General features: G+C 37.6%; 2 protein-coding genes across 4 annotated transcripts in view; one reads left to right on the forward strand and one right to left on the reverse strand.

Annotated features, from left to right (window-relative positions):
- The window catches only part of LOC106083307 (pyruvate carboxylase, mitochondrial), a 72,827-nt gene that overhangs the window by 48,631 nt on the left and 5,156 nt on the right, over positions 1-19,040 (forward strand). For 2 of the 3 annotated variants that reach the window (XM_013246238.2, XM_059368523.1), the window contains 3 exons: positions 12,804-12,908; positions 12,971-14,480; positions 15,462-15,509. In XM_013246238.2, coding sequence (XP_013101692.1) covers positions 12,810-12,908; positions 12,971-14,480; positions 15,462-15,509 — 1,657 coding nt within the window. In that variant the 5' untranslated portion in view covers positions 12,804-12,809. The remainder of the gene's footprint in view (positions 1-12,803; positions 12,909-12,970; positions 14,481-15,461; positions 15,510-19,040) is intronic. The other variant, XM_013246240.2, reaches the window with a different exon arrangement.
- On the reverse strand, positions 6,217-6,981 carry LOC131997908 (uncharacterized). The gene has a single exon (XM_059369779.1). It carries the CDS (start codon positions 6,979-6,981, stop codon positions 6,217-6,219), a length of 765 nt encoding a protein of 254 aa, XP_059225762.1.

The raw sequence follows: 19,040 nt of genomic DNA on the forward strand, positions 1-19,040 counted from the left end.
CTTTAGAATAAATCCATTTAGAATTGTTGAAGTTCTAAACAACAATTGAGGTATTTGCTATATATAACTAAAAAAATGCCTTTTTTAGGCGTAAACTTTCTGTTTAAAAGGGTAAATATAATAGTAGTCGTTATTTTGTCTGCTATTATTTAAATTCGATCAAAAATTAACAAATTGTACAAGATTTTAAATTTTATGCTTGTAAAATTGAAAGACAAGATGGAATATAAACATTTTTGAAATATTTACGACATTTTAGAACATTTTTAACTTTTTTTAAATATGAAAACAGCAGAAAATGTTTTCTGTTTTAGCAACAAACAAACAGCAAACGGCTGTTACAGCAAACATTTTTGCTGTTTTTATCAACAAATTTCTAAGAGTGTAGCTATATTTTCTCACGTGACTAGATCATCTAAGCGTCGGAATTGAATATTTGAATGTTTTGCAAACGTAAAGACAAAATTATTATGCGCCCAACCTATGGCGACGGATAAAAAAAAATTTACAAACAATTTGTTAGCAAGTCGCCCATTAAAAAAACCCAAAACCAATCTTTTTTTCCTTTAACGTATTTTACGTGTCTTTGTTAAAACAAATGGAAACCGGTTCCAAATGAAAGGCAAATAAAGAAAATTACTTTGTATATTTATATTAAGCATGCGCTCGCTTGTGTTTGTAAAGAACATTTAGCTTTACACATTTTTGGCAAAATGCAAAATGAATAAAAATTTTAAACTTGTTTCAAGTTCAAGTTCAACTGAAAGCAGTTCAGTAAAGGTTGTCAACATTATGTGTGTTTCAATAGCTTATGCGTAATTATTTTTTCATTAGAAATAGCGTTTTCTGTTTTGACATAGTTTTGTCGTTAATATAAGCTGGAATCTGATACAATTCAAATCGGAAGACCTTATTTGCTCTTTTATCGCTTTAAAAGAGAGAAAATCGCTTTATGCTCGTACATAAAGCTTTGTGTCGAATAAACTCTCACTACTAGTTTGAAACTTCGAGACTGTGTTTTTATACCCTCCACCATAGAATGGGGGTATACTAATTTCGTCATTCTGTTTGTAACTCCTCGAAATATTCATCTAAGACCCCATAAAGTATATATATTCTTGATCAACATGACATTTTAAGTCGATCTAGCCATGTCCGTCCGTCTCTCCGTCCGTCTGTATGTCGAAAGCACGCTAACTTTCGAAAGTGTAAAGCTAGTCGCTTGAAATACTTCTTATACGATCTTGGATCTTGACTTCTTGAGCTGTGCTAAGTATGGTGGAAATCGGTTCATAACCTGATATAGCTGTCATATAAACCGATCTGGGATCTTGATTTCTTCAACCTCTAGAGGGCGCAATTACTATCCGATTTGGCTGAAGTTTGGTATGACGTGTTTTGTTATGACTTCCAACAACTGTGCTAAGTATGGTTCAAATCGGTTCATAACCTGATATAGCTGTCATATAAACCGATCTGGGATCTTGACTTCTTGAGCCTCTAGAAGGCGTAATTATTATCCAATTTGGCTGAAGTTTGGTATGACGTGTTTTGTTATGACTTCCAATAACTGTGCTAAGTATGGTTCAAATCGGTTCATAACCTGATATAGCTGTCATATAAACCGATCTGTGATCTTGACTTCTTGAGCCTCTAGAGGGCGCAATTCTTATCCGATTTGGCGTGATGTGTTCTGGTATGACTTCCAACAACTGTGCTAAGTATGGTGGAAATCGGTCCATAACTTGATATAGCTGTCATATAAACCGATCTGGGGTCTTGATTTCTTGAGCTTCTAGAGGGCGCAATTACTATCCGATTTGGCTTAAGTTTGGTATGACGTGTTTTGTTATGACTTCCAACAACTGTGCTAAGTTTGGTTCAAATCGGTTCATAACCTGGTATAGGTGTCATATAAACCGATCTGGGATCTTGTCTTCTTGAGCCTCTAGAAGGCGTAATTATTATCCAATTTGGCTTAAATTTTGAACAACTGCTTCTCCCATAACCTCCAACGTACTTGTCAAATAGGTCGGAATTGGTATATAGCCTTATATAGCTCCCATATAAACCGATCTCCCTACTTTATTTCTTGAGCCTCTAGAGGGCGTAATTCCTATCCGATTTGGCTGAAATTTGACATGACGTGTTTTGTTGTGACTTCCAACAACTGAACTAAGTATGGTTCAAATCGGTCCATAACCTGATATAGCTGTCGTATAACCGGATCTGGGATCTTGACTTCTTGAGCCTCTAGAGGGCGCTATTATTTTTCGATTTGGCTGAAATTTTCTACAACAGTTTCTCCCACTACCTTCAATATACGTGTCTAATATGGTCTGAATCGGTCTATAGCCTGCAACAGCACAACAGAGATACCAGAAAAATTACTCGACAAATTTGAACCATGGTGGAGGGTATATAAGATTCGGCCCGGACGAACTTAGTACGCTTTAACTTGTTCTTACTGCAATGGTATAAAAACATGAAAGCTACATTGTTTTATTTTTCAAAAAGTAGGCAACATTGCGTAATTTTTTAAATATATATTTTTTTAATTCTTCGTCCATTTATAGAACTGTCAAATAAACCTATTTTAAGTCTTCATTAAGTTTTGTGAATATGACCTTTAGCATTTTGGGAGTTAATTAATAAACTTTGGGAACTTTTTAACTATATATATTGGGTTGCCCAAATTGTAATATACAATACTTCAAACCTGATATCCTCTCCGAGAACATGTAGTAGTATTTACAGGCTTTGAAATACCAATATCCAGAAGATTTGACCAAAATTATAAAATTGTATTCATTATGCCACCAGTACACTGTGGGTTACAATAGAAAAAAACTAGTATCGCATTAAAATTTGAAATGGTAAGAGTCGAGGTGTTAACGAGATTGTAAAATCCTAAAAAGGCCCTACAAATTAGTTTCTTGCTAAATTGTGCTCAAAAAAGTCCGCTTGAGGTTGTTACGTATTTGGTAATAATGAAACGCAACAATTAAGTTTTTTACAAAAAGAGTGATAAGGTTTTTATTGTTTGAAAGACAATTTCCAACTCCTCATATTTACAAATTTTCGTTTTTCATCCAGAACAAGAAATTTCAAGGCTACCTTGTTCAAAATAAGAAAAGTGACAAAATCAAGGCTGACTTGTTAAAAAGAATGAAAATTACAAAATCAAAGTAAAAAATGAAAAACAAATAAAATCAAAGCTAAGTTATTAAAATAATTAAAAACATTTTAAATTTCAAAGTAAATTATTTCCAGCCGCCACAGTACTCCCCCTCCAGCGTTGTCATTCAGCAAAACGAACTTTCTTGACGACCGTTCGCGTAACAGGGGACTCGGCAATATCATCCTGGAGTACTAAGTATGGCTTCAATCTGTCTATTGATACCACTTTTTCTTTGCCTTCAACAAGAATCTTGAAAATTTTTTCATTCCTGGTAACAACCTTGTATGGGCCTGAATATGGTGTTTGTAATGGTTTCTTCACTGCATCGCATCTTAGGAATACATATTGGCATGTTTTCAGCTGCTCATTGACGTAACTTTTGTTGTTCGTGTGACATCCCGTAACTAAAGGTTTAATATTATTCATTCTATTTTGGAATAGCGTTATAGAGTCATGCTCATTCTGTGAACGTTGTGAATCAATAATCAACTCCCCGGGCAACGTCAAACTAGATCCATAAACCATTTCGGCAGTACACACATCAGTATCGGTCATAATTCGTGTTCTCAAACCAAGCAAGATTAGCGGTAGAGTACTAACCCAGTCCTTGTTACTGGCACATTTTAATGCTGATTTTAGAGTTCGGTGCCACCGTTCTACTAATCCATTCGCTTGAGGGTGGTATGGAGTTGTATGTTTCACCCTTGAGCCGCACAGCTTCGCAAGTTGTCTGAATAATCTGCTCTCAAATTGTTTACCTTGATCGGTAATTATTTCCTTCGGTACTCCAAATCGAGAAATCCATATGTTAACAAAGGCTGAGGCTACAGTTTCGGCTTTGATGTCTGCTAGAGGGACAGCTTCAGACCATTTGGTGAATCTATCGATACAAGTTAATAGATACCGATAACCTTGACAGGAAGTCAATGGTCCAACAATATCAATATGAATATGCTTAAAACGTTTTGTGGGAGGTTTAAATTCGGCATGTTGACTTTTTGTATGTCGATGAACTTTCGATCGTTGGCAATCTATACAGCTTTTAGCCCATTCAGTCACGTCCTTCTTTAATGATTTCCAGATGTAACGTGATCGAATTAAATCGACAGTACCTTTAACGCCAGGGTGCGACAAGCCATGAAGAGTATCAAAAACTAATTTTCGAAATGACGGTGTTAAGTAGGGCCTAATATTAGAGCTCAATACGTCGCAGAAAATCTCATAGCCGTCGTATTTCATGAGTTTCAACCGCAGGCCAGAACTTTTGTCGGTCAATAGTGACCTTAATTCGTCATCAAATTGTTGTTCGATTGCCAAATCCTTGAAGTCCAAGCATTGAGGTGCTTTGACAGCTTGTATACGTGACATTGCATCGGCCACTACATTGTTACTGCCACTAATATGACGAATATCTGTTGTAAATTGACCAATATAATTCAAATGCCTCAGCTGTCTCGGAGATGCCTTTTCTGGACGCTGCCTGAAGGCATATGTTATAGGTTTGTGGTCCGTGAAAATACAAAATTGTCGACCTTTTAAGAAATACTGGAAGTGTTTCAGAGTGGAATAAACTGCCAAAAAGCTCACGATCATATGCACTATATTTATTCTGAGTGGGCGACAATTTCTTAGAATAAAAACCAAGTGGTTTCCACTCACCATTTACGAACTGCTGCAGAACACCACCCATAGCATAATCAGAAGCATCGACACAAATTGATGTTGGAGCGTTTTCACGTGGATAGGACAAAAGGGCTGCATTGGCTAATTCTTGTTTGTTTGTCTATAGAAGTTGATCATTCCAAGAAAACGCCGAAGATCCTTGCCTGTACTAGGAAGCTTGAACGTTTGAATAGCCTCCACTCTACTAGGAAGAGGTTTCAAACCATTCTCTGTGACAAGATATCCTAAAAATTCCAACTCGGATACACCAAATACGCTCTTTTTAATGTTGATAGTGAGACCATAGTCGCGCAGCTTTTCAAACAGTAGTCGTAGGTGCTTTTTATGCTCCTCTGGGCCTTTCGATGCAATCAGAATATCGTCTATATATACGTAAACGAACTCAAGATCTCTTGTTACCTCGTGCATAAACCGCTGGAAAGTTTGTGCAGCGTTGCACAATCCAAATGTCATCCTGGGAAACTCAAAATTGCCAATGGGAGTCGTTATTGCAGTCTTTTTAATATCCTCCTCTGCCACTGGTATATGGTGGTATGCTTTGTTTAAATCCACTTTGCTAAAAATATTCTTACCATTAAGTAATGCTCCAAAATCATGAATATGGGGAACAGCATATCGGTCCGGAACTGTACGAGCATTTAATCCGCGGTAGTCCCCACATGGGCGCCATTCTCCATTGGATTTCTGCACCATATGCAACGGACTAGCCCAACTGCTACTTGATGGACGACATATACCAAGTCGAATCATTTCTTCGAATTCTTTTTTAACAAGTTGTAGCTTGTCCGGCGATAAACGTCTGGGTTTGCAAAAAACGGGAGGACCTTTGGTGGTTTCTATATGATGGTAAATTGAGTGTCTTGCCTTAGATTTGAAGTTAACTTTCGTTAAATCATTGAATTCCTGCAATAACGATGCGTAACTCTTCGAACTTGATATGCACTTTATGGAGGAGTTTTGAACACTTGCTACAGAACCACCACATTTACGATTCGTGTGAGGGTCTATCAAACTATTATTCTTTATGTCGATAAGTAGTCCATAATTACCCAAAAAGTCAGATCCGATAATTGGCTTTTGAATATCAGCAATCACAAAGTCCCATTTAAACAATCGATTTAGTCCCAAATCAATATAAAGAGTTTTTGTTCCATACGTCTTAATTGGTGTCTGATTTGCGGCATATAAAACAAGTTGACTGGGTGGTTGATTGCGCATGGATCGTGGGACTGGATATACTGTTAAATCCGCTCCTGTATCTACTAAATACCTGGTTTTCGATTTGATATCCCAAACAAACAGGCGACATACTTCTGGGGTGCACCCATCCGTCACCAAAGACGGCGCACCATTTAGTTTTCCGAAGTTGAAGATTTATACGTACATGGAGCTACACATTTCCTGGCATTTTCTCCAAATTTGAAATGATACCAGCAATAAGGTTTCGCTTTGCTGCCGGATTTTGAATGTGAACGTCTTGAAGATGATGACTTACTGCGGCTTCTGGACTTACGAAATGATTCTATTTGTATGCAAAGGCTAGCCAACTTCTTTTCAATTTCTTCCAAACGATTCACAGGAGGTGAAAAACAGCATATTTCTGATTCGCTACAGTCAGCAATCTTATCGGCCATGGTAGCCAATTTGTCCAGACCATCTTCGCTGACGGATAAAATTGTCTTCATTTGAGTTGGAATCCGCTGCATCCAAAGCTGCTTCAAAACATCATTTGACACCTTACCTTGTGATAAAGACCGCATTTCCCACAACAATTCGGATGGCTTTTTGTCCGCGAGTTCAACATTTGTCAACAGCTTTTTGAGACGCTTCTCCTCGGAATCGGTAAAACTGCTAATCAATTTATTTTTAAGCGTGTCATACATATTTTCCGAAGGAGGATTTACAATAATTTCTGCTGCCTTTTCCAATATATTGCTTTCAATTGAAGCCACGACGGTATGAAATTTTGTCGCATCTTGCGTAACACCAGCCATCAAAAATTGAGATTCCATTTGCTTGAACCACAAAAGAGGGTCGACACGCCAAAATGGTGGAGCTTTCACAGCTACGCGGGAAATTTGCATTTGCACTGATGAATTGCTATCGCTCGTTGCCATTATTAGTCCTGTAGTTGTAGAAATCTTAGCGTCAGGGGTCACCAATTTGTTACGTATTTGGTAATAATGAAACGCAACAATTAAGTTTTTTACAAAAAGAGTGATAAGGTTTTTATTGTTTGAAAGACAATTTCCAACTCCTCATATTTACAAATTTTTGTTTTTCATCCAGAACAAGAAATTTCAAGGCTACCTTGTTCAAAATAAGAAAAGTGACAAAATCAAGGCTGACTTGTTAAAAAGAATAAAAATTACAAAATCAAAGTAAAAAATGAAAAACAAATAAAATCAAAGCTAAGTTATTAAAATAATTAAAAACATTTTAAATTTCAAAGTAAATTATTTCCAGCCGCCACAAGGTCTCAATATCTATTCTGGTCTCGGGGGTTTTCGACTTAAAATGGTTTGGAGATAGGCATTGGATTTTTCAATTTACGAAGGCAATTTTGGTGACAACATTTACCGCTAAGAGTGTCAAAACCCGAATATCCAGATAAAGGTTATCAAGTTTAAAAGTCAAAAAATTAAAAAATATATTTGTTGCTTTTTTTATCAAAAAAAAAGTATTTTCATTGTATTTCTATTGCAAAAATTTGCTCGAAAATCTTAACTTTTTTTTGTAAAGGGGGCATGTTGCAGATAAATTTTAAGTCAAATTTGATCAAAATATGTCAACAAACTACGCCTCAGTAGTTTGGTGGACTGCAATGGAGAAAAAGTGTAACATAAGGACCACACAACAGGTTCACAGAACATGTTGTATTGCCATAGGCGGAGCGATGAGAACCACGCCCACTAGGGCACTGGAGACTATTCTAGATATCCGACCCATTGACATACAGATTAAGTGTAAGGCAGCCACTGCGGCTATGAGACATAAGGCGATGGTTTGATTTGATCAAAATATGTCAACAAACTACGCCTCAGTAGTTTGGTGGACTGCAATGGAGAAAAAGTGTAACATAAGGACCACACAACAGGTTCACAGAACATGTTGTATTGCCATAGGCGGAGCGATGAGAACCACGCCCACTAGGGCACTGGAGACTATTCTAGATATCCGACCCATTGACATACAGATTAAGTGTGAGGCAGCCACTGCGGCTATGAGACATAAGGCGATGGGACAATGGATTGAGGATGGGAGCAGCTCATACAATGGTGGTATAATCGAGGCGACGATAGGAAACCTGGAAGGAAAGAAAGAGATTTCGGATACCTGAGATGAACCTTGAAGTCGAGTGCGAGGCACTGCTGCCATCGGCACAGTCTTGGATTGACGAAACCCTGGTATTGCCATCTGGAAGATCATGTTACACGGATGCATCAAATCTAGAGGACAGAGTGGGCCTGGGAGTCTACATTGAGAACCCAGGGACTGAGATCTGTTTTAGACTGCCTGACCATAATAGGGTCTTGCAGGCGGAGATACGGGCGATCACAGAATGCGTGAAGTGGTGTGGTGCTAACGCGAGGACGTCGAGTGTGAACATCTTTACCAACAGTAAAATTACCATAAGGGCAATAACAACCAGGTCGGTAAGGTCACGAACAGTCCTGCAGTGTAAGAAAGAGATTAACGCCTTCTCTGAGGATGGCAAAATCGGCATCGCTTGGGTGCCGGGCCATAACGGAGTAAGGGGAAATGAAAGGGCAGACGATTTGGCGGTACAGGCAAGAGGACTGCCGTCAATAAAATTGGTTAATACGAAGCCTTTCGGGTCGACGCGGTCCGAGCTAAGGGAGTGGGCGACAAATGCACATGCAACATTGTGGAACAGCGAAGCGGTCGGTAGGGCGACGAAAATCCTTTGGGGGGATCCAGATCGCGTAAATACGAGGCTATTACTGAAAGGAAGCAAGAAGGAGGTCAGTATAGCTATTGGTATCATAACGGGACACATAGGACTACGAGCTCACTTATGTAAAATCAATGCGGCAAGTGATAGCATGTGTAGGGCATGCGGGGAAGATGATGAGACGTTGGAGCATTTCCTCTGTCATTGCCCGGCTTTCGCGTCTAACAGATATCGGCACTTAGGTGGAGACACAATATCAGACATTTCAAACATAGGGAAGTGGTATTGAAAACAATTAAGGATTTTGTAAGTAGCGTAATTCCTAACCTCAATTTTTCTTTTTAGAGGTTACTTTATAGTTTTTAGAGCGCACAACAAGCCGATTACTGGCTTAGGTGTATGTCCATAGCGGCATGGGGCGGATTAATATCTGCACCCTCTTTTCAAAGTAACCTATGTCAACTTAAATGGGTGTTATATATACTACAAAATAGGCAATTATTTATCAAAAATTTGGAAAATAATGTCATCGTCTCAAAACGCAAAGCCCAGACCTCTTAGGGTTTTTTTGCCTATATATGTCCCCTAAACAAATGCATATAGAATTTTGCACCAAGCAGTATTTATTTGTGTCCTCCACAACCAATTTACTAAAAAATGCCTATCTGGAACCATCTTTGCCCGAAATGGGTATTTTTGTTAAAAATTAAGACAATTTATTTTTAGTTTTTTAAGGCCACTTTTATCTGCTAAATTAAAAAAGAATTGTTCTGATAAATTTTCTAGTTTTTTCGTTTTCAGAAAATTAAATTTTTTCCTTATTCTTTGTTACATACATATCATTCATTCATCACATTAATTCATGCCTTTTAAATTCTACTCAAAATAGGAGAAAATTGCATTTTTCTGAAACGAGATCTCAAATTGAAAAAAATTTACGAAAAAAGGAATACAGATATCTTAATAATTCTTATTGCATTTTACACATAAAGTGTAGAGGCTATAAATATTGTTTGGTGCAAAAAATTTTTACACGATTTTAGAGTACATATGACTTAAAAAAACAAACCCAAATGGGGGGTAGAGGCTTTACGTTTTAGAACTCGAAGCAAATTTTCCAATTTTTTAATAAAAATTTGCCTATTTTGTATAATATCCGTTGAAACGTTAATACTATAATTATTTTCTATTGTTGTTTTTTCGTCGTTATTTTGAATTGAAGTTTTTGTTTATGCATGAAAATAAATTGGCTACGCAAGAGTTAAACACGCAAACACTTTACAGAATTTTGTTAACAGCATTACCAAATTTATGAAGGCGTTGAGTTTAAGGTAAAATAATTGGAGTAAATACATTTAGCCTCGGACAACTGACGATAAAATCGAAAGTGGGTTGCAGCAATAAATTGTTAATGGCTCATATATTTGTTGCTAAAGCCGTTCAGTGAATAAAGCTTTTAAAATTTGAAATAATTTTATGGGCATGCTCATATAGAACATTTTTTAACTATGATATAAAAATGAATTTGTATTTGTTCTGGATAGACTCGAAAACGACTTGGCTGATTTTTCCAAAAATGTGTGTTAACATATCCATAAAACACCTCCTTCTCCTTCCCTGTCTTATTCCCCATAAAATGTTAAACTCGGTGCTAAAGTCTTACTTTGTAAAATGTACGCAAGGTCAAGGTATCGCGGCTTTGGTCGATTCGACCATGGCTGAGATCATATATTAATAAAACCAAAAACATCTTGATGTAAAATTTTTGAAAATATATAGTCAAAACAGCTATGCAGAAAGGTCGAAAGGGCGTCGCATATGGCATATGACTGGGCTAGACCCAGAGGTCTTAATGTTAACCCAGAGAAGACTCAAATATGCCTGTTCACGAGCAAGACGAAGGTGGGCGAATTAAACGCACCACGTTTCCCCTCAATAAGACGTTTTCGATATCTGACAAGGTCAAATACTTAGGTATGATCTTGGACAGGAAACTGAATTGGAAGTGTCATATTCAGGAGCGTACTGAAAAGGCTCAAAGATGTTAGGCACTATGTAGACGGGCCGTAGGCTCAAAATGGGGCCTAGGATAGTCCACTGGCTCTACAGGAGCGTGATTAGACCAATACTTACTTACGCTTCAGTAGTTTGGTAGACTGCTATGGAGAAAAAGTGCATCAATAGGACGATACAACAGGATCAGAGAAAATGTTATCTTGGCATAGCCTGTGCGATGAGGACGACGCCCTCGAGGGCACTGGAGGCTTTTCTAGATATCCGACCCATTGACATACAGATTAAGTGTGAGGCGGCCACTGCGGCTATGAGATTTAAGGCGATGGGAGTATGGATTGAGGATGGGAGCAGCTCATACCATGGCGGTATAATCGAGGCTACGATAGGAAAACTAGAAGAGGTTTCCGATCGGATATCTGTGATGAACCTTGAAGTCAAGTACAAAGCACTGCTGCCATCGGCACAGTCTTGGATTGACGAAACCCTAGTATTCCCATCTGGGAGATCATGTTACACGGATGGATCACAGCTAGAGGACAAAGTCGGCCTGGAGGTTTACATTGAGAACCCAGGGACTGAGATCTGTTTTAGACCGCCTGACCATAATACGGTCCTGCAGGCGGAGATCCAAGCGAACATGGAATGCGTTAAGTGGTGTGGTGCTAACGGGAGGACGTCGAGTGTGAACATCTTTACCACCAGTAAAATTGCCACAAGGACAATAACAACCAGGACGGTAAGGTCACGAACAGTCCTGCAGTGTAAGAAGGAGATTAACGTCTTCTCTGAGGATGGCAAAATCCACATCCTTTGGGTGCCGGACCATAACGGAGTAAGGGGAAATGAAAGGACAGACGATTTGGCGGTGAAGGCCAGAGGACTGTCATCTATAAACTTGGTTAACCCGTAGCCTTTAGGGTTGACACAGTCCGAGTTAAGGGAGTGGGCGACTAATGCGCATGCAACATTGTGGAACAGCGAAACGGTCGGTAGGACGTCAAAAATTCTATGGGGGGATCCAGATCGCGCAAATACGAGGCTATTACTAAAAGGAAGCAAGAAGGTGGTCAGTATAGCTATTGGTATCATAACTACGAGCTCACTTATGTAAAATCGGTGCGGCAAGTGATAACATGTGTAGCGCATGCGGGGAAGATGATGAGACGTTGGTGGAGACACAATACCAGACATGAACCAACTTAGGGGAATGGTATTGAAAACAATTAATGATTTTGTAAGTATCACGGAATTCCTAACTTCAAATTTTCTTTTTAGAGGTTACTTTATAGTTTTTAGAGCGCACAACAAGCCGATTACTGGCTTAGGTGTATGTCCACAGTGGCATGGGGCGGATTAATATCTGCACCCTCTTTTCAACCTAACCTAACCTAGTCAAAATAAGAGTTTACAGCGGAAACATTTCGAATTACAGCGGAAACATTTCGAATATATATATTAATTTGGGTCAATCTGAACTTTACGCGGCGTGGGAAAAGTTAATTAAACTCCTTGTTCTGACCTTTTTACGATCAATAAGCTTAATCCTTGTATGTATATGGCAGCCATATGCAAATATGATTCGATTTAGCGAGGTTTTCCGTTTTTCTCATTTCAAATTTTCAGCAAAATAGGGTAGAAAATATGCCCCATTCAAGCTGGATAAATCTTTTCGATAAATTTTAGGTTCATCCAGAAGATTGAAAAAGAAGCAAGTGTCGGTTTTCTGATAGCCTACGTCCCAATTCGGTAATTAATGTGTAGAGTTCAAACCAATAGTTGAAATGTAAAAGACATACCACTTTTTTAATTTTATCGACATGCTTAGTTGTGCATGTATTTCTTATGGCAACGAATATTCCCTAAGAGCTTTGTTCGCACTTTTAGCACTTGAAGTTAACAACTTGTATAAGCTTTTACAAAACCATTAAAAAAAAAAGAAAACAATATCTAAATATGACCGTTGTTTTGCAATGTTTGTAAATAAATTATGTCTTTTTATAATTTCAGTTCAAAATGTTGTTCGGAGTAGCCCAATCGGCTTTTAAGAGTTTGCGCCAGACTACTCCCCGAGTTCGTGTCTATTTGTACAACAAAAATGCCTACTCCACACAGGTAGGTAGATACAGAAGATAAAGAGAGCCTTTATGAACTTAATCCTTTGTGATTCTTTCCAGATCGAATACAAGCCGATTCGCTCCGTATTGGTGGCGAATCGAGGTGAAATCGCTATTCGAGTTTTCCGTGCCTGTACAGAATTAGGCATCAAGTCTGTAGCTATATATTCCGAACAGGATAAGATGCATATGCATCGCCAAAAAGCTGACGAATCATATTTGGTAGGCAAAGGGTTGCCACCTGTGGAGGCTTACTTAAACATTCCAGAAATCATTCGTGTTTGCAAAGAGAACGACGTTGATGCTGTGCATCCTGGTTATGGTTTCCTTTCTGAACGCAGTGATTTCGCCCAAGCCGTTATTGATGCTGGTCTTCGATTCATTGGACCCGCACCGAAAGTTGTGCAACAGATGGGTGATAAAGTAGCAGCCCGTATTGCAGCCATTGAGGCTGGTGTCCCCATTGTACCTGGCACAGACGGACCCGTGACTACCAAGGCGGAAGCTGTCGAATTCTGTAAGAAACACGGCTTACCTGTTATTTTCAAAGCAGCCTATGGTGGTGGTGGCCGTGGTATGCGTGTGGTACGCAAAATGGATGAAGTAGAAGAAATGTTTGAAAGAGCAAGTTCTGAAGCCAAGGCTGCTTTTGGCAATGGTGCTATGTTTATCGAAAAGTTCATTGAACGTCCCCGCCACATTGAAGTCCAATTATTGGGAGACAAGGCCGGAAATGTGGTTCACTTGTATGAACGTGATTGTTCGGTCCAACGTCGTCATCAGAAGGTGGTTGAAATTGCTCCCGCCCCTCGTTTGCCCAAGGAGGTGCGTGACCAGATGACCACTGCCGCTGTTCGCTTGGCTAAACATGTTGGTTACGAAAACGCCGGTACCGTCGAATTTCTGTGCGATGAGAGTGGCAACTTTTACTTTATTGAAGTGAATGCTCGATTGCAAGTCGAGCACACAGTGACTGAAGAAATTACTGGTATCGATTTGGTACAGTCCCAAATTAGAGTGGCAGAGGGCATGACACTGCCCGAACTTGGTTATACCCAAGACAAGATCAAGTCACGCGGATATGCCATACAGTGTCGTGTTACAACTGAAGATCCTGCCAATGACTTCCAGCCCAGCACTGGTCGCCTCGAAGTCTTTCGCTCTGGCGAAGGTATGGGCATTCGTTTGGACAGTGCTTCTGCATTTGCCGGTGCTATTATCTCCCCCTACTACGACTCGTTGCTAGTCAAAATTATCTCTCACGCCAGTGACCTACAAAGCTCTGCCTCAAAGATGAACCGTGCTCTTAGGGAATTCCGTATTCGTGGTGTCAAAACGAATATTCCATTCTTGCTGAACGTACTTGAAAATCAGAAATTCCTCCATGGTGTCCTGGACACATACTTCATCGATGAGCATCCTCAGTTGTTTAAATTCCGTGTGTCCCAAAATCGTGCTCAAAAATTGTTGAATTATTTGGGTGAGGTCCTAGTGAACGGACCACAAACGCCACTAGCAACTAGCTTGAAACCTGCCGAAGTTAAGCCTAACATACCCACCGTACCTTTGGGTAAGTACAAAAGATCTGCACCGAAGTCATAAAATTGGGTATCATTACATAAAGTGAATGTTTTCAATGGGCACGTACGTAATTGGAGCAGAAAAACTAATAGGGTTTAAAATTTGGCTGTTTCGATCATCTGTTACTGTCGTATACCTTGCAATGTGATGCACATCCCTCCTACTTGGCATTTTCTAAATCACGCCAAAATCGAGAAACATTACATCCTTATTTTAGTCAGAATATCCCACATGACGCCTTCTTTTTATTTAGACATTTTTATTAAACATCGAACATTTGTGTTCACCAAGGATACCGTTTTAATTTACAGAGTCCCATTTCATTTGTATTGGTTAAAGAAGTCGATATATACATCAATCCTTAATTATTGCTATATATGATAGGTAGAGAAATGTCACAAGATGCTACAAGCTCAAGGTAATATGATGACATTTGGTTGATTCTGAGTCTATTAAGATCCCATAACAATATCTCGAATGATGAATCACAATCAATCGATATCTTGGCCAGTAAAGTTCAAAAATTAATGTCAATGCGTTTTATTAGGAGTCGAATCGCCGTACATAATACATAATGTCATCAATAGATTGAATCGAATCTTAAAATTACATATATATTGGATATGGGATTTTCTGCACTATCCTTTTAAGTGTGGCTTTGCTTACTCTCCTGTGTGACAAATGTTCCTGGAATAAAAGAACTTTTTCTAGCTTCTGTTTTTTTTTTCTTTTAACTTTTTTCCATTTCTCTTTATTTAGCTTTAATTTTACCTTAATATAATTTTTATTTATTTACTTTTATGTGTTGCATTTTGTTATTAATCCAATCCCAAAAACCAAACAAACATTCAAATGTTGCATCAATATCATTACAAAACAAAAATTGTTCGAAACAAATACCAAATTGGCACCATCAATAATCTTCTTCGCCACGTTTTCAATATCAAATAATGTACAAATAACATTGAAGACTTGTCCCCCGAGGCCATTGAGCGTGAAACACGTGGTGAAGCTAAAGGTATGTTACATGCACATTACTTATGGTTTATGGTGTTTTATCGGATAAAGTGAATTCAAAGCCTGCAATACTGATCGGTTTGTGTAGAGTATCGTCGAGTATCATATCATTGCCAGTAGAGTATCCTACCACCCACCAAACAGTTGTAAGTAACCAATATATAAAAATTTGCAGGAGAAGACTCTTAATGAGTACATCTCAACATAAATACAATGGAAATGCAAATTCAGAATTCAGTATAAGATCATAAAGGTTTGCGTGTATGGTGTAGCATTAGACCATAACTTTATCACCGTGCAAATTTTTGACATTTCTGCTAGAGACAAAAACAAACCACGATATTTTAAATAATCAAAATTTATTGAAAATAAATTGAATCCATATTTTGCTAAAAAGGCATTTGTATAGTAAACTATAAACAATAAATACTTGGGTATTGTTTAATAAAAATTCACTTTGGATTAACGCTTTTATTGTACCAAAGTTCATTAACATAGAAAATATTTTACAGCGGCTGGAAATGTTTCATAAAAACAATTGTCTTGTCTGTTTGGTGAATAATGAAGAAATTATTTTAACTGACCTCGGCATTTGAGTTGCCTTTTATATTCCGGGATTGGAGAACAAAACAAATATTAATAATCAAAAATTGATTCATTGTTTTTCAAAATATTCCCCATTAAGATCTATACATTTTTTTATGCGTTTGAACCAATTGTCGAAGCACTTTTGCCACTCTGATTGAGGTATCTCCAAAACATGCATTCTGAACGCATCAACTGCATCTTCAGGTGACGAAAAACGTTGACCTATCATTTTATTTTTTACTAACGGGAATAAAAGAAGTCATTCGGTGCCAAGTCAGGATTATCCGGCGAATGACTCATCAAATCGATGTTCTGAGTGCGATGAAGACATTTGCTTGGAAGTGCTTCGTGTGCGAGTAGCTTTTGTTGGATTTGGCTCATCTTGAAACACCCATACAATCAATGGCATAGACATGTTTCGAAGCACCGCGATCGTATTTTTGGAGCATTTCTTTCGACCAATCGACACAAGCCTTTTTTTGAGTGATTTACAAATTGTGTGGAATCCAACGCAAACAAATTTGACGGTCAAATGTTCATGCAATATTGAATGTATGCCGGTCCCACTAAAGCCTAAGGTTGTCTCAATCTCACGGTAGGTCATATGACGATCTTGCAATATCAGTTGGCGCACAGCATCAATGGTTTTTGGAACAACAACTGAATTTGGACGACCTTCACGAAATTCGTCTTGGAGTGAATTACGGCCTCAGTTGAATTCACCATACCATCGATAAACACTGGTCCTTAATGGAGCTTCATCGCCAAAAATTTAATGAAGTTCATCTATGCACTGTTGTTGAGTTCATCCACGTCTAAAGTTGTAAAAAATAATCACACGAAAATGTTCACGATTTTATTCCATTTTTTGGACGAGATAAATCTTGTAAGTTACTGTAAACAGCACAAATAGCGCTCGTATGTCAAAACGTTCTGAGTATGTCTAGTTTTACGATAGAGCTGTCAGTTGGCAGATTGCAACACAAGGGTTGTCCAATCCCGAAATATAAAGGGCAATCCTCTATCTCGAAGTATTGAATCAAATGAAGAGATATAATTTGGAAGCTATGCTACTATTTGTATTTCTTTTTTTTTTTTTTGTAGTTCATTTTTACTCAGCCTGCAAACAGACGCACCTAGACAATTGTAAAACATTTTGGTATCTGATCTGTGATGGAACTTGAATTAAAGATCTTGCCATGACATTCTGCTTTGAACAAGATTTTCTACAATGCATTGGAATCCATGAGAACCTAATAGCGCATTATGTTCATGTACTCCTGGAACACGAATTTGAGGTTTATGTTTATATTCTTAGAAACAAGCCTCTTGGTGATTTTCCCAAAAATGCAGCGGAAAATATTGTTTCTTGAATTACAAAAGAGTAGAAAAAAATTTAATTGAAAATAAAAATGTTTTCAATTACAAAATTAATTGAAGCAATCATTTTTAATTGAATCCTAATTTTTTTCTCAATTACAATCGTGATTGAAATTTTTGTCATTTATAATAAAAAAAATTAATTGATTCAATCATTTTTTAATTGAATCTGAACTTTTTTTCAATTACGATTGTGAATAAAATTTTCGTAGTTTTTAATTAAAAAATTCATTGATTCAAACATTTTTTTAATTGAATCTTAAAAAATACTATATATATATGTGATTGAATATTTTAACTTTGACAATCACGAAAATGATAATAAAACTCACTGTATTTGAAAAATTAATTGAAAAAAATTCAATTTAAAAACTTGCAATTCAATTGAAGAATTTTTGAAATTTTCAATTAATTTTTTAATTGGATCTATTAAAAAATTATTGGAATTTTTGAAGTTTTCAATAAATTTTTAATTTATCCAATTTGAAAAATGATTCAAAATTTTCGAAAATTCCAATAAATTTCTGTATTTGATACACAGATGTGTTGCTGGAACATGAACTTGAGGTGCGTTGTGTGAGCAAAGGCCCGTCACCATCCGTATAAAAAACCCCCGCGGGGGTTCTCCTATAGATTTGTTGTTGTTTTCGTAGCAGTGTGATGTTCATTGAGGCGGCAGCCCATGGCCGATGAAGGACTCCATCGGGTTAATTTGGCTGGTAGAACCGGCTACCATGGTAATGCTATAAATCTGTCGAAGTATGGTTCTTTGAAATTTCCTTCACTTTATGTTGTAGGGGACAAAATAGACTTTAATTGAATATATTTAAGCACCATACTTGAAAATTGTTTAAGATTCGATTAAACAAAAAAATTATTGAATCAATTAATTTTTTGTAATTGAAAATAACAAAATTTTCAATCACGACTGTGATTGAAAAAATTTTCAAATTCAATTAAAAAATTAATTGATTAATGTTCCACTAGGGAACAGGGCAAACTTCTCACATACCAATGAGTGCAGTCCGATTCAAGTTTTTAAGCTCAATCAATCTAAGCGGTCCGCAGTGCGACACCTCTTGGAAGAGAAGTTTTTACATAGTCATAGTTCCTCGCAAATGTTGCCAGCATTATGAGGGGAAAACCACCACTAAACATTTTTTCTGATGGTCACGCCAAGTTTCGAACCCAGGCGTGCAGCGTCATAGGCGGACATGCTAACCTATGCGCTACGGTGGCAATCCAAAATGTCAATGACGACTGTAATTAAAAAAATATAATATTCTATTAAAAGAATTATTGAATCAGTTAATTTCTTTCAGTGAAAATGTTGACATTCGACTACGCTTCCAACATCCGGAATAAGGAGGAATATCTTGCCTTACTTTAATGCGTAAAAAAGCTATTTACATAAGATCACTTATTGTAGCAAAAATAAAAATCAATTTCTTGCATACAATTTCGGGCAAATAAACTTTTAACGAATTTTCCGAAAGCAAAACAGAGTACCTTAAAGAATAGGGCAGAAAAGTAATTTAACTATTTTTTCGTTCGATCGTTCCCA

This window comes from Stomoxys calcitrans, chromosome 5 (assembly GCF_963082655.1).
Source record: "Stomoxys calcitrans chromosome 5, idStoCalc2.1, whole genome shotgun sequence".
NCBI lineage: Eukaryota > Metazoa > Arthropoda > Insecta > Diptera > Muscidae > Stomoxys > Stomoxys calcitrans.

Excerpts from the sequence above, each read along its gene's own strand:
- LOC131997908 (XM_059369779.1), bottom strand. The coding sequence starts at position 6,981 with ATGGCAACGAGCGATAGCAATTCATCAGTGCAAATGCAAATTTCCCGC.